The 16864-nt window shown below is 40.1% G+C and overlaps 1 protein-coding gene across 3 annotated transcripts in view; it reads left to right on the forward strand.

Annotated features, from left to right (window-relative positions):
* Positions 1–16864, forward strand: part of ASPH (aspartate beta-hydroxylase) — a 239825-nt gene that overhangs the window by 211680 nt on the left and 11281 nt on the right. For all 3 annotated transcript variants that reach the window (XM_066378983.1, XM_066378984.1, XM_066378985.1), the window contains one exon: positions 14426–14561. In XM_066378983.1, coding sequence (XP_066235080.1) covers positions 14426–14561 — 136 coding nt within the window. The remainder of the gene's footprint in view (positions 1–14425; positions 14562–16864) is intronic.

Raw genomic sequence — 16864 nt, forward strand, 5'->3', positions numbered from 1 at the left:
ATAAACCATCAGCCAACATCATTTTAAACGGCAAAAAACTGAGGACTTTCTACCTTAAATCAGGAACAAGACAGGGTTGTCCACTCTCTCCACTCTTATTTAACGTGGTGCTAGAAGTTCTGGCCAGAGCAATCAGACAAGACAAAGAAATAAAAGGCATCCATATTGGAAAAGAAGAAGTAAAGGTATCACTTTTTGCTGATGATATGATCCTATACATCGAAAACCCGAAGGACTCCACAAAAAGATTATTAGAAACAATAAACCAATACAGTAAGGTCGCAGGATACAAAATTAACATACAGAAGTCCATAGCCTTTCTCTATGCCAACAATGAAATATTAGAAAACGAACTCAAAAAAATAATCCCCTTCACGATTGCAACAAAAAAAATAAAATACCTAGGAATAAACATAACAAAAAATGTAAAGGACCTATATAATGAAAATTACAAAGCATTGTTAAGGGAAATCGAAAAAGATACAATGAGATGGAAAAATATTCCTTGTTCTTGGATAGGAAGAATAAATATAATCAAAATGGCCATATTACCCAAAGCAATATACAAATTTAATGCAATTCCCATCAAAATCCCTATGAGATTTTTTAAAGGAATGGAACAAAAAATCATCAGATTTATATAAGAACTATAAAAAACCCCGAATAGCCAAAACAATCCTAAGGAAAAAGAATGAAGCTGGGGGCATTACAATACCTGACTTTAAACTATATTATAGGGCCACAATAATCAAAACAGCATGGTATTGGCAGAAAAATAGACACTCAGACCAATGGAACAGAATAGAAAGCCCAGAAATAAAACCACATATATATGGTCAAATAATCTTTGATAAAGGGGCCAACAACACACAATGGAGAAAAGAAAGCCTCTTCAACAAATAGTGTTGGGAAAACTGGAAAGCCACATGCAAAAGAATGAAACTCGACTACAGCCTGTCCCTGTGTACTAAAATTAATTCAAAATGGATCAAAGACCTAAATATAAGACCTGAAACAATAAAGTACATAGAAGAAGACATAGGTACTAAACTCATGGACCTGGGTTTTAAAGAACATTTTATGAACTTGACTCCAATGGCAAGAGAAGTGAAGGCAAAGATAAATGAATGGGACTACATCAGAATAAAAAGTTTTTGCTCAGCAAGAGAAACTGATATAAAAATAAACAGACAGCCAACTAAATGGGAAATGATATTTTCAAACAACAGCTCAGATAAGGGCCTAATTTCCAAAATTTACAAAGAACTCATAAAACTCAACAACAAACAAACAAACAATCCAATAAAAAAATGGGAAGAAGACATGAATAGACACTTCTCCCAGGAAGAGATACAAATGGCCAACAGATATATGAAAAAATGCTCAGCTTCATTAGTTATTAGGGAAATGCAAATCAAAACTACAATGAGATACCACCTCACCCCTGTTAGATTAGCTATGATCAACAAGACGGGTAATAGCAAATGTTGGAGAGGCTGTGGAGAAAAAGGAACCCTCATTCACTGTTGGTGGGACTGTAAAGTAGTACAAACATTATGGAGGAAAGTATGGTGGTTCCTCAAAAAACTGCAAATAGAATTACCTTATGACCCAGCAATCCCTCTACTGGGTATATACCCCAAAACCTCAGAAACATTGATACGTGAAGACACATGTAGCCCCATGTTCATTGCAGCACTGTTCACAGTGGCCAAGACATGGAAACAACCAAAAAGCCCTTCAATAGAAGACTGGATAAAGAAGATGTGGCACATATACACTATGGAATACTACTCAGCCATAAGAAACGATGACATCAGATCATTTACAGCAAAATGGTGGGATCTTGATAACATTATAAGGAGTGAAATAAGTAAATCAGAAAAAAACAAGAACTACATGATTCCATACATTGGTGGAACATAAAAATGAGACTAAGAGACATGGACAAGAGTGTGGTGGTTACCAGGGGTGGAGGGAGGGGGGACAGGGGGAGGGTTGGGGGGAGGGGGAGGGGCACAGAGAACTAGATGGAGGGTGGCGAAGGACAATCTGACTTTGGGCGAGGGGTATGCAACATAGTTTAATGACAAGATAACCTGGACATGTTTTATTTGAATATATGTACCCTGATTTATTAATGTCATCCCATTACCATTAATAAAAATTTATTTAAAAAAAAAAAAAAAAAAAAAAAGAGATTGTGCAACTCAACAACAAAAAACAATTAGAAAAAAATATTCTTATTGAATTTTTTCTTTTAGGCATCATTAAAACTGAGTAGTTTGGGTCCTGGCTGGTTTACTCAGTCAGTTAGAGCATCATCCCAATACACCAAGGTTGTGTGTGGGTCAGGGCATAGATGGGAAGTGACCAGGGAGTGCACATAGAACAATAAATGAATGCTCTTTTCTCTCTCTCACTCACTCTCTTTCTCCCTTCCTCTCTCTCTAAAATCAGTCAATTAAAAAAATAATAAAACTGAGTAGGTTGTTGCCCACATCACAAATAACAAAACCCTAATGCCTTAGGGGCATTTAACACAAATTGAAACAAAAATGGATTAAAGATTTGGCTAGGATATAAATAGAAAAGAGAAGAGAAATGTCTTCTAGTGAGAGAAAAACCAACATCCTTTGAGAACTGCTCTTCCATTGTTGAGATTATTTTTTAATCCACCATATTCCAGGGTGAATTTAGATGTGAACATGCATGTATAGAAAGCACTATAGTAACACTGAAAACAAAACAGCCAAAAGCAACTAAAAACCATTGTTTAACATCTTTTTGTTTTTGTTTTTCTTGCTACCCAACTCTCTCCCCTATTCATCACTGGGGGAAAAGAAAACTCTTGCATCCTTCAAGTGTTTCAGAGCAGCTGCTCTGATATAAACAAATCGCATCGCAGAGAAGTTTTCCTTTCCTCATATTGTAATTTTATTACAGTTGGAGAAGCGCCTGGTGATATTTTGCCAATGGTGTGACACAGTGCTTAAGAATGATTGATTAGAACAGTACGCTCTCTGTCATTTTCCTTCAGACGGTGGCTTTTATTAATTAAGAAATCCCATTGTGTATGAATAATGTCACCTGGACAAAGAAAAGAAGACATACAGTAATAACATTAGTAGTTCAACATTTCTAGCTGTGTGATTAAGTATTTGAATGTTTCCACTGAACTTCTTTTGAAATGAAATGGATTGAGAAAGAAGCAAACATGTCCGGTTTACACTGGAATTATGGCGGTAAGATAAGAGGATTATCAATTTTATAGAATGGTATTAAGTATGAGGAAGTGCTGGAAGCAGCTCCTTAAGATTAGCATAATAGTTTAATCCTATCTTTTTAAATCAGACTTTTAGCTTTTTGGATTCCAATGAAACTGTCACTGAAGATGACAACAAAGTGACAAGGGGAGTTCAGGGAACTCGGAATCTGATGCTTTATGATTTAAAGGTGAACTTCTTAAAAGGGGGTCTACAATTAGAAACAGATTAGTTTTTTTTTTCTCAGTTCTAATACCTTGGGCAAGTCATGGAAGCCTCAGTTTCTTTATCTCTCAATACAGAATAATTACCTGTTTTTGCCCTCCTTCAAGCTTTTGGTAAGGCTCAAAAACAAAACAAAATACAACAAAAACACAACATCATGGGTGTTCCTGTGTGTGTTTAAATGTGAACCCTTAAAAAGAGTCAACACTGCCGAGGCTATAGGACAAGATTACATATGATGCCGATTATGGCAATAACAAAAGGATAGTTTTTTTTTTCCTAAGTGAGAGGAGGGGAAATTGAGAGACTCCGCAGGCACCCCAACTGGGATCCACCTGGCAACCCCTGTTTTACCAATGCTCAAATCAACTAAGCTAAACTCAGTGCCTGAGGCTGATGTGCTTGGACCAACCAAACTATCTATCCTCAGCATCTGGGCCAAAGCTCAAACCAAATGAGCCACTGGCTGTGAGAGAAGAAGAGAGAGAAAAGGGGGAGAGGGAGAGGAGAAAAAGAGAAGCAAATTGTTGGTCAAATAAGTTTGTAAATATGATATATATGTTTGATTGCTTATAGTTTGCATTGGATGTGGAGGACAGGCTGTAAGCAGGCAGGGTGGCTATAGCCTAAGGCTTAGTTTTAAGACCCTAAGTGACTTTGTATCAGAGACTTCCTTGTTTGTATATTGGATTAAAGGTTTTCATTTCTACACTATAAAATGGGGCAGAGGAGAACAAAGAAAGGCTCTCCTGCATGTGGAAGAAATGACATGCAGCCAAGATGGCAGAGTGCTGAAGGAGAAGCCAGTTTGTGCAGAGTTCGTGCAGGGAGAAGGTGATGGGGAACAGAGGTGAATAAGGCTGGTGAGGCAGAAAAATTTGATTCTAGGAAACTTGGATAAGTCAGTGGCTTTGGGAGGCCTGACTGGAAAGAGAAGTGTTTTCACACTGTGTGTATTTCTTGCCCGCCGGGTGCAAGCTAGGATAAAGATGATGGCCCACCAGTTCTTGGCTTTGTTGTTTCATTACCGTCTGTCTGAATCAAATGTGAACCTGCATGGGCCAGGCGGCTGTGATGGTGGCCGTGGCTACTGGCTTTACACAAATGGTTGTTTCTCATGTGTGCCCTGACTAGGGATCGAATCCAGGATGTCCATATGCTGGTCTGATGCTTTATCCACTAAGCAAACCAGCCAGGGATAAAATAATTTATATTCTTTGAATTATTTCAAACTAAAAGGATGTTTTCTTTCTCAAAGTAAAATTGTTGAGTTTTCAGTATTTGTGAATGTGAAAAAAAGCCTAAATATTGACTCCGTGGCTCCCTTTGGGAAGTCAGAGTACAGTGTTTGATATTTTAGAATAACTGCAAACTGTACATGAGGGTTGGTAGTACATGTGCAGTTCCAAATTTTTGATTGAATAGGTCATGATCTATGGCTTACTCTACATGCACACAGGTTGATTTCTTGACTATATGTATGCACAGGCACATCATAACTTGCTTTTCTGTTTATCAAGTGATTATATGTACACAGAAAGTTTACTCATCAGACTTTCAGTCCCTTGAGGGACTTTGGGGTTTTTTTCTCAGAACTGTCACTCCCTCAGGACATAGCTCAGCACACTATTCACAGTAGGTAGAACGTGCAGGGAGCCCTGGTCTCCCCTTTTACCTCCTTCAACTAAGAATGCTGGCCGGTGCCCCTGCTCTTCTGGGCTATGATCTGAGTAAGGCAGGTCTCCTTTGCTCTCTGAGTCCTAGAAGCTCAGGCTGGCTGTGTCTCCTGGCACCCTGGGCTATGTTTTCTCCTACTGCTGAGAAAGAGCAAAACTCAGTTCTCCACATTCTTGTCTTGGCCAGTGCTAGGTGTTATCCTTCAAAAAGGACAATGAAAGAGAGAAGGAAGAGACACACAGACAATGGCCAGACCAGACTAAAAATAGGACCTTGACCCACGACCTGTACTGCACAGCCTGGGAATCCTACCCCTCATCTACAATAAATACCCAGGAAGCCAGCTTGCTGTGAATGAGACGTGCAGGAGTCCTCGTGTGGCTCTCTGGTGACAGTCCGGGAAGATAAACAATAACTTGTGTGCAGTCAGCCCAAATTGGCCGGGACTTGATTAGTAACTGACAGCTTTTCTAACTGTTCCTGCTTCCAACTTAGGAGCAACCAGAGAAAGGCCTGTGCACTCCAGTCCAATGGGACGCCTACACCTGGTCAGCCGCTCACAGCGGCCCCTGCCTACAGCCTCCAATCAGGGCACTCTGGAAGCTTTCTCTGGGAAGCTTTTCCACTCCTCTGCCAAAACACAAGCGGTGGTGCTCACTCTAGCAAGCTGCAAGTAAATAGCCTTTGCTCTTTCATTTGGTTGGCCTTTGTTATTTCCACAATAAGAAATGTCAGATGTTTTTTCTTTATAACTTGAAAAATAGGAAATCATACATCAGGAATAGCAAGAGATTGCTCCTAATCTAAGGATTTTATTAAAATTATTACAAAGATAGTTTGTTGTGAGGGCATTAGACTCACTGTAATCTTTGTTCTTTCTAACTTCAGTTTGGCACTTGGGGGATTCACCATGCCTCTCCTCCCCCCCCCCCCCCCCGTATGCTTTCTAAGGCAGAGTATACTGCTACCCCTGTCTTATAATTGTAGTGTAAAGTATAAGCATGTTTTGGCTAAGATTTAAGTAAGCTGATTTTATCTCTTAAAAAAATCATTTTTATCTCAGTATTTAATGTTAGTGTTTTAGGTCTTTATTTAGAAGTTGATGGTATTTTTGTGACCAGAAATATGCCTTAGAAACTTGTTGGACAAACCAATATGTTTCATATACCTGCTCACAAAAATTGGGATCAGAGAATATGCAGATACTCCAGAACTTCCAGCCTTTTGTCAAATGCATTTTCATCCATGAAATAAAAGTTGGTTTTGCATCTCATTTGCATAATCAAACAACTTTCTTTGACTTGTTTGTTTTTCTGATCTTTTTGTTTAATAAAAAAAGTCAAATGCCTCTTTTTGTTATTGCTTCATATTCATTTTGAAATATCCCTTAATTTTTGTGAGCAGTTTATATTAAGCTTGCTCGCTTGTATTTTGCCTAATTGGAGCATTGGCACAGGGCAGTGCCATGTGTGTGTAGCCTGTGGAAGGCTGTGGACTGCCTGCCACCCTGGGGAGGGGGATTGTTTGCTATTATTTGCCAGAGAAGGGGTATTTCCGCCCTGCCAGTTTTGCTGGGGAGTGCTGTTGTGCTTCTGGGGGTCTGTGGGTCTGGGTGAGTCCGGAGAGAAGAAGGGAAATGGCCTTCCCTGCCTGTTTGCTTGTCCGCCCTTCTGGCTTCACAGTTCTTTTACCATCTGCCTGAATCCAGTGTGAACCTGCATGGCCACAGTGACGGCCACAGTGACAGCCACTGGCCTTACAGAACTTAACTCTTGTTTATGTCAATTAGCCTACAGTTAAACTGGTTTCCTTATACATTGTTTTGTTTAAAGTCACTGTTTCCAAGAGCCATGGACAATGTTAAGTGAGGATTTTCGGACGGTTTAGGGTGCCCAATGAAAGAACCGATTTGGTGATGCTCCCGGCAGTGAGGCCCGTCAGTCGGGGGCCCTGCCTTTCACCCTATCCCAGTTTCATAGCTCTAACTGCCAAGGATCATCAAACATTGGAGAGACGCTTCCATGTGAAAGAAGATAATGAACAAAACAAAAATAAGGCTGTAGCTCAGGGAGAAACAGAAAATGGAGGGAACAAAATGCAAATAATATTTCTAAGAGAAGATAGTGTATCCCTGAAAAAAAAAAAGAAGATACTATACAAAAAAAAGAAATGAGGACTGAGGGACGCAGGCAGGGCTCTCAAAGATTTTTAAATGTGACTTGTAAAAATAAAAATTAAATAGCAGTATTGGAAGCTAAGTGGAAGAACTCTCTCAGAAGGATAAACAAGAATACAAAGATGGAAAATTGCCTGACTGGTGGTGGCGCAGTGGATAGAGTGTCAACCTGGGATGCTGAGGTCTCAGGTTCAAAACCTCGAGATCACCAGTTTGAACGTGGTCTCATCTGGCTGGAGCAAAGGATCATTAACATGATTCCAAGGTCACTGGCTTAAGCAAGGAGTCCCTGACTCAGCTTGAGAGAGAACTCAAGGCATGTATGAGAAGCAATCAATGAACAAAATTATTCAACCATGAATTGATTCTTCTCATCGCTCTCCCTTCCTCTGTCTGTCTCTCAATTAAAAAAAAAGTTAAGAAAATTATAGACTTAATTTAATATGTCCAACATACAAACAAAAGGAGTTCCAGAAAGATGGGGGGGATGGACGAGAAATGATTATAGAAATAATGTTAGATGGTCTAGAAATTAAAAATGTGAATTTGCATATTGAAGGGATGGCTGTTTCCAACATTTATACTAAGACACATTGCCATGAAATTTCAGGAAACCAGAAATAAAAAGATCTTAAAATCTTTGTCGTTACCATTACAGCTATACTTATAGAGAGCACACATACTTTCAGCACATTTAATCTTTTCAGAGACTCTCAAGGGAAGTAGTAGCATCTTACCCTTTCGTGAGTAGCCTAAGGCAGAGAGTGGTTAATTAACTTGCCCAATATCACACAGCTAGTAAGTGACAGAGTCAGATTTCAAATCCAGGCCATTGAGCTCCAGATTTTACACTCCTAAATACTACACTTTACTGACTTTGAAAAAACTTCTAAAGACCAAAATAAAAGGTCTCCGAAGGTATAAGATTTTCCAAAAGCAACATTGAAAGTTATAATGCAATAGAGCAGTGCTTTCCAAAATTCTAAAACGAAATTATTCACCACCCAGAATTCTGTACATGGCCAGGCCTTCAATCAAGTGTATGAATAGCCTCAGAAATTCAATTTTATCCGTGGTGCGTTCTTTCTCAGGAACAAGTAGAATTCAATAACTAGGTAGCCCGACACCAGGCAGAGGCCAAGGGCAGTTGTCCAGCAAGCCCAAACAGCAGCCTGTTCAGATAAAAGCAAGGCACATTGCTACTGGAGGGTTCTCTGCAGAAAAAGAGAGAAACGAAGAAAAGTAATAATAGCTTATGGGATGTTTTTGGCAAAGGGAGAATAGTATCGAGATTTTCTAGAATTCCTTCGGTGCTATAAAGAAGAAACAGTGATAAGTGCCTTAGAAAATTAAACCAAAGAAAAGAAGACAGAATAAAAAAAAAAAGCTGCATGTGAAATGCAGTATAATTATTGCAACTCAAGTGTGAATGCTACCTCATTGTTATGACATTAGAAAACCTGACTGAATTGACCCAGGTGAATGAAAGATAAGTGAATTTAACTGTGTTGCATGATGAAGAGGGGAAAGAAGATATCGTTGTTATCACACTAAAGGAAATAGCTAGGGATTGGGGAAGAGTTGAGCAAGAGACTGCTGCTTTCATTATAAACCCTATAGTAATATTTGACTTCTAAAAAATGTGCGGTTTTCTTTTTTATGGTGGGAGGCTTCTGGTGAGAATTAGAAAACCTAGTAGATAAATATAAAAAAAGAGCTGTAAGCACAAGAAAGAAAATAATGTGTATTTTTTTAATCAAATGAAAATAAAATGCAAAATAGTTAAATAAGAATTAATTAGCTTGGCTTTAGTGGGATGAGCAGAATATTGGCGAGATGAGGAAAGTGTCCTGAACTGGATGGAGGGTTTGGATTAAAGAGAGCTGGAGCTTATCATGAATCTAATGAGGCCTGAGAGTAGGAAATTCATCGTAGACAACCAGAGTGCCAGATACCACTGAGGTTTAACTCAACAGGCAAGTGCTACAGGTGTGGCACTGTAAAAACAATCAAATCTGTTTCTTTTTTTTTAAACTTATATTTATTGATTTTAGAGAGAGAGAGAGGAAGGGAGAGAGAAACATTGTTCTGTCATTTCACTTATTTATGAATTCATTGGTTCATTCTTGTATGTGCCCTGACTGGGGATTGAACCTGCAGCCTTGGTCTATCGAGACGACACTCTAACCAGCTGAGCTACCGGGCCAGGGCCCACATCTCTGTTTTTTCAAGTCTGTGTAGCCATGAGAAAAAAATGTGAATTCGAAGCTGTTGTTTTCTGGGCACCAACTCAGATACCAACCCTATCAGTTTCTCTTTTTCAGGTTCATGAAGTAGATGAATTTAGGGTCACAGAAGTTAGTATTTCCTATGAGATGTTTTAAAATGTAGGGATTGCCTACTCCATGTGAGCCTTCAGGTTCCAATAGGAGTTTCCTAAAAAATGGAATTCTTTGCCATCTTAGAAAACTGAATAATTTAACTATAGAGAAAATGTATATCCTTTTATCCTCTTTCTCTCTTTCACACACACACACACACACACACACACACACACACACACGCATCACATGTAATTAGTTTGGTCTCTAATCATCTATAACCATGTGAATTTTATACAGTGTGGGGGGGTTTTGTGCTTAAAATAGCATTACCAGGTCCCCTCCCAGCTTTCTCCCTGGTGCCCATGAAAAAGAGCTTGCGTGTCTTTCCAGTTAACAGCATCCCCTAGGGCAGCGATTTTCAACCTTTGTCATATCATAGCACACGTAAACTAATTACTACAATTCTGTGGCACAGCAAAAAGTATATATATTGTCTATCTGACAAAAAAAAAGTATTATTTTGATTCATTCACACCAGATGGCTATTGTTGTGTTGGCTGTTGTCATTTTTTTATTTGACAGTGTAACGGAAAAAGGATCCAGTGCCCCTACCTACATAGTCAGGTGGCTGAAAATCACTCCCCTAGTGCAGTCATTACTTTTGTAGAAATAATGATTGCATTGACCCCATAGAAGATCATGGTTGTTGTTACCTTTGTGTTGTTCATGATTTCCTCAGGTTTACTCAGTGTGGTTTTTCTGGTCAGTCCAGTTTTCTGCAGCCGCTATGTATGTGAACTTTCTCAGGCTGCACAGTGCCCAGTGGGGAGCCCTTTGTCCCTGAGGACCACCCGTTAAATCACTCACAGGAGCTGGCAGCAGCCATCAATCACTCTCATTCCAGAGGGGAACAGGGTCCCCCGGGCCCACCAGAGCCTCACCCTACACCTCCCTCAGGTGCCTTAGGAATAGTCAAGGGGGCACGGAAGAACGTTTCTGGCCATGAGCCTGAGGTGTTAAGCTCATTAGGCACTCCAAGAGTTACTCCGTTGTCCCTAAGTGATAAAATTTCCACTAGATTAACAGGATGGATCCTTCCAGTTGTAAAATTGTATCACAAGGTGTTGAACCTAGAAGAGAAAAAGATGAGTGGCTATTTTATACTGAAAATAACCTAGAAATCTGTGCAGTGCTTGGTTAGTATTGAACAGGTCTGTGGCCTCGTAGCACAGGTGTTTCAAGCTGGGGCCGGGGAGGCGCTCTTCTGTGGTCTGCTCCTTTGAGCAGGGGTTTGTCACCCAGCTCCTGTGCGTGCACCATGTGTAACAAGGGGATACAAAAATGTTTTTTTAAAAATCATTACTGCTCATGGAAAAGGACCCCAGTAGCGCTTCCCTGGGAGACATGGAGAAGAGATGAGTGGGGGCAGGGATGACAGCATTTCACATACAAGAGCAGCTCCTCTTAAGTAAAATTTAAAACATTTTATTTAGTAATGCAATTACTTTAACATTTCCCTTAGGGCTTTGTGCCCTATTTTAGTAACAAAAGATCAACTTCTCCCAAAGATGCCTCTAAAATTTGCTTTCAAAAGAAGTGAAAGAAATGTCTAAAATACCAGGAGGGAGGAGGGGAAAAGCCTGCCTGGAAGGTGCTAATACCCTCACTTGGGGAGTAGTTTCCTATGTTGGAGAGGTAACTCCCCTCTTGTCTGTGTGACAATTGAACAAGGATTGAGCAGACTTATCTAGCACCATGAACAAGTTAACTAGCTGCTGGCAGTGTTAGTGATTTACATGTTTTACAGAAGAGTTGAATATCTGGGGTACATCTTTTTATTCTTTCCATAATCTTGGTGTTCTTGAGAAAAGCACCATGTTCTCCCACTCTGAGGACTTGCCACAGTGAGGGCCTTTGAGTATACCTTTATTTAAATTAAATCTTTGACTTGCTGCTTATGAATGACCTACTTGGGATGAAGTAATATTGAAATCATTTATGGATAAGTGACCAACATAAAGCAGGGTGATAATGGGAGCAGCTGTAGATTTTGTTGCAAATCAATGGATGGGTTTCACGGAAAGAGAAGTATAAAATTAGTAAGTTTGGTGCAGCCACTGTAGAAACAGTATGGAGATTCTTCAAAATATTAAAAATAAAACTACCATATGACCTAGCAATTCCACTTCTGGGTATATTTCCAAAGGAAATGAAAATAGAATGTCAAAGAGATACCTATACCCCATGTTCATTGCACCATTATTCACAATAACCAAGATATGGAAACAACTTGAATGTTCAACAGTGGATGAATGGATAAAGATGACGTAAATGAAGAAAATCCTACCGTTTGTAACAACATGGATGGACCTAGAGGGCATTCCACTGAGTGAAATAAGCCTGACAAAGACAACACAACATGTGTTGGACAAAAGAGTTTGTAAAGTTTGTGTTGAGTTTGCTCACTTTTATTGTTAAAAATGGCACTGGGCAGCACCAGGTATGTGATCTGTGAAATTGCTAATTACCTTCCTGCTTGAGAAAGGCCATTGTTATGCTAATGTTTGTTGGAGGAGAGGTTTTGGTGCCAGAAAAGTTATAAAAGGAGAGAAGAAGGAGAAGAAAGCCGTTTTTGGACAGTGAGAGCAGAGAGGATGCAGAGTGCTAAGGGAGAAGCCAAGATGACAGGGAAAGAGAGAGAAAGAAGCCAGTTTTGTGTAGCAAGAAGCCATGTTGGCAGATAGGGAACCAAAGGTGAGGAGCTTTTGCAAGCTCTGCCAAGACTGGTGGGGCCTTTGATTCTAGGAAAAACTGGAGAAGATGCACCTGGTTGTGGAATCGGAGAGCGTGCCAGTAGCTTTGTGAGCTCTGAGTGAAAGGGAAGTGTTATTCCCTATATGTGTTGCTCGTCGGCCAGTATGAATCTTGAATAAAGGCATGGCCCACCATTTTTCGGCCCCACTGTGTCTTTACCATCTGTCCGAATCTGATGGGAACCTGCACCTGCACGGCCACAATGGCGGCGGCCCCTAGCCTTACAGCATGGTGTCACTTATATGTGTAATCTTTAAAAAAAAAGTCAAACTCTCTGAAATAGAATAGGAAGGTGGTTGCCAGGAGGTGGGGAAACAGGGAGAGGTTGTTAAAGGGTACAACCTTTCAGCTATCAGATAAATTATTTCTGAAAATCTAATGTAAAACATGGTGAATACAGTTAATAACACTGTATTGCATAATTAAAATTTACTAAGAAAATGGAGCTTAAATGTTTTCAAACACACACACAAAGATAAATATGTGAGGTGATGGATGTGTTAACCACTGGGGGAATTCCTTTCACAATGTATATCAAATCACTACAATATACACTTTAAATATTCTACCAATTGTATGTGTCAATTATACCTCAATAAAGCTGAAATTTAAAAATAAATAAACCAATAGACTCAAGGAAATGAGGGAAAAAGAAGTATTAAATCAATATCTAATCTTCAATCTGTCTCTTGCCCTAGAATATTTTAATGAACCTAGTGTTTTCCTACAATATAAAAACTTTCCCTCAGTTTGGCTGAAGTTGGCATCAGGTTTTCATACAACGCTCAGGGTGCCCGTCTTTTGTGGAGACCTGTAGATGTGTTATCTTCTTGGCTCCTTATTGATTTTCTGGGCATTTATTTGCTTTGTGTTGCTGTTAATTTTATAATACATCCAGTTCTCCAGTGGGCACTTTTCTGATGTCTTTGAAATTTAGTGAATATTTACAATGTTGGGTGGCATCATTATGATGCCTCTACTATATGGGACCTCTATTGAAGGTGAAGTGAAGTCCATGGTTTGTGTTCCAGTTCGGAAGTTCGAGTATCACATGGTGTTATTGTAGTTAGTGCACTGATATAACAAGATCAATACTCTTGTTAATATGTGGTCTTTAAAAAAAAACCTTTAGCCAGTTCACTGGTGATGAGTGGATAATAAAGCATTGACCTGGGATGTTGAGGTCCCAGGCTCAAAACCTCACGGTCACCAGCTTGAGTGCAGGCTTACCAGCTTGAGTTCAGGATCGCTGTCTTGAGCACAGGATCATGAACATAATCTAAAGGTCACAGGCTTGAAGCCCAAGCTCGCTGGCTTGAGCAAGGATTCCACTAGCTCAGCTTGAGAGAGAATTCAAGGCACATATGAGAAGTAATCAAGGAATAGTTATGAGTTGGTCCTTCTCATCTCTCTGTCTCTCTCTTTCTCTTTCTCAAAAATAAATAAAATAAAATAAACCTTTAAGCAAACCTAAAAACTAATTATGGAAGGGATTATTCTCTGAGGTTCCTAGGAATTACTGAAATTTTTATGATGCAAAGGCACTTAATTCTGAAAAATATTTGGGGTTTTTTCTGGTCTGTTAGGACAACCTTGACAAGGGTCTTAGAGGGTATTGAAATAAGCGATCTAGGTGGGCTGGTTCGCCAGAAATTTTATGCCCATCCGCAAGAGCTAATTAATAACCGGATGTTGTATGAAGATTATAGACCCAGTGATCTTAGTTGAATTTGCTTATGCTCAGGGTGATTTCTATCTTAGCGATCCCAAAAATCAATTTCCCTATTTTCACAAGCCTCCAAGTATAAAAAGGTTGAAAACCGCTGACCTAGCCAAGGGCAACATTTTATTACTTGATTAATCAGACAAATGAAAAGCTGTGAGTCATTATAAGGTGTTCTACCTGGCATTTCAGTCCAGTGAAACCAGAATCTTCTTTCTAGTCCTTAGAAAGAAACTGGAAGTTGATCCGCGATGAGGGCCTTGCAGTGATGGATAAAGCCCAAGGCCTCTTCCTGCCCGAGGACGAAAACCTGAGGGAGAAGGGGCACTGGAGCCAGTTCACACTGTGGCAGCAAGGTGAGCTCCCGACTCCTCGACTGTTCTCTGCAGCTAACCACTCACAGGAAGTGGACACCAGTCTGGTGACATTTCCCAGAGCCAGGATTCCCCAATCTATAGGAAACTGCCTGCAAAAACCTAGATAATCAAAGTCCATTCATTGGGTTTTTTTTCCCATTAATTTGAGGAGGGGAGGAGGGAGAGAGCCCGTGAGAGAGAGAGAGAGAGAGAGAGAGAAAGAGAGAGAGAGTAAGCATCAACTTGTTTTACTTAGTTGTTCCATTTAGTTGTATGCTCATTGATTGCTTCTCATATGTACCCTGAGCAGGAATTGAACCTTCAGCCTCATCGTGCCAGGACTAGGCACTACCGGCTGAGTCGCCTGGCCAGTGCCCCATTCATTGTGTTTTAAAACTACATGTGAACACTTCTGTGTGTGTATGGATGTAAATATATGTGTGTATAGCACATGTGCATTTGGATAAGTAAATATGGTAGTATTTTTACTTTCCTGGTCTTTTCTGTTAAGTGATGTTACAAAGAGTAACTCGACTGTGTAAGCATAACTGCAAAGTGTACAATGTGCTCTCAGTGCCTTAGAAAGGAGCTTCCGGAACCTCCTTGCTCCTGTAAAATGGAGATAATGATGCATGCCAAAATGATATCACCACAGGTAAGAGTTGTTAGAGGTGATGCCACACCAGTGACGAGACAATAATAACTGATGGCTGAGCTCTTTAAGACGAGGACGTGGTTCATGTTCAACCTCATATTCCCTGAGCTGAACTCAGGCGAAGGCATACCAGGCTCCAATATGTGTTGTGTTCAATGAATTTCTATATCAGTCAGGCCTTAAATGAGGAGAACTGAATTTTATCTTTAAATCTCTTATCACTTTTATTCTTGAAAACTCAAGTTAACCTGAGTTAACCATAGCTATGCACAAGTAAATCCAATTTGAAGATATACAGCACTCATTGCATAACTTTTACACATGAAATAAACTGAGATGATGATAAGCAGTTGGTTTATATTAAAGGACAAATAAGCATAATCACTTATCTCAGTTGTGCATTCAGAATGCTTTACACATAAGAAAAAGAACTGCTGCCTTGGCCGGTTGGCTCAGTGGTAGAGCATCGGCCTGGCGTGCAGAAGTCCTGGGTTTGATTCCCAGCCAGGGCACACAGGAGAGGCACCCATCTGCTTCTCCACCCCTCCCCCTCTCCTTCCTCTCTGTCTCTCTCTTCCCCTCCCGCAGCCGAGGCTCCATTGGAGCAGAGATGGCCCGGCTGCTGGGGATGGCTCCTTGGCCTCTGCCCCAGGTGCTGGAGTGGCTCTGGTCGTGGCAGAGCGAAGCCCCGGAGGGGCAGAGCATCGCCCCCTGGTGGGCAGAGCGTCGCCCCCTGGTGGGCATGCCGGGTGGATCCCGGTCGGGTGCATGCGGGAGTCTGTCTGACTGTCTCTCCTCGTTTCTGGCTTCAGAAAAATACAGGAAAAAAGAAAGAAAGAAAGAAAAAGAACTGCTTCAATGAGATGTTCAAGGAAACATCCATGAGAGGAGAGAGCACATGATTTCAAGGGACTGTCAACTTTTTGGCAACAAAATGTTTTTAAATGCAGCAATGTGGCCAATGTGTGAATAACATGCTAGGCTTACCTATTGACATCTCACTAAAATGAGTCAGTTGTATTGGCCTTAAGCATTGACCAGTTCACCTGATGCCCCAGTTCCACAGTACTCTTACGCTTCGTAGAAGTTATTGTGCTTCCTAGAACAATGCTTCAAAATAGCATGCATCCTGGCAGTAGTTTTCAGAAACCAGACTCTGCTAAAAATAGGCACTTGAAAAATTGAAATATGCAAAGCAGTATAGGCCATAAAGAAGTATGAAGCAAGCAAGAAAATAAATAAAGGAGACATTTGGTTGGAGGTGACATTTTGACTAAGTTTATGCGTATTTAAAAAAAATTTTAATTGTGGCACATAACCTAAAATTTACCGTCTTAATCATTTATAACTATTAAGTATATTTATAGTATTATGCAACCAATTTTTGAAACTTTTTCATTTTGCAAAACTGAAACTTCATACCTACTAACAACTCCTCATTCCTCCCCCCCAATCCTTGGCAACCACCATTTAATGGAACTTTAAAAAGTTCCGTTTTTAAACTTTCTGTTTCTGTGAATTTGACCACGTTAGATCCCTCTTATAAGTGGAATCACACAGTATTGGATAACCTGTAAATTTTCACATTTTGAGTGTACCTGATTTTCCATAAATTTTTTTCTTCCTTATATGTATCATTTTTAAAATA

This window comes from Saccopteryx leptura, chromosome 3 (genome assembly GCF_036850995.1).
Source record: "Saccopteryx leptura isolate mSacLep1 chromosome 3, mSacLep1_pri_phased_curated, whole genome shotgun sequence".
Lineage (NCBI taxonomy): Eukaryota > Metazoa > Chordata > Mammalia > Chiroptera > Emballonuridae > Saccopteryx > Saccopteryx leptura.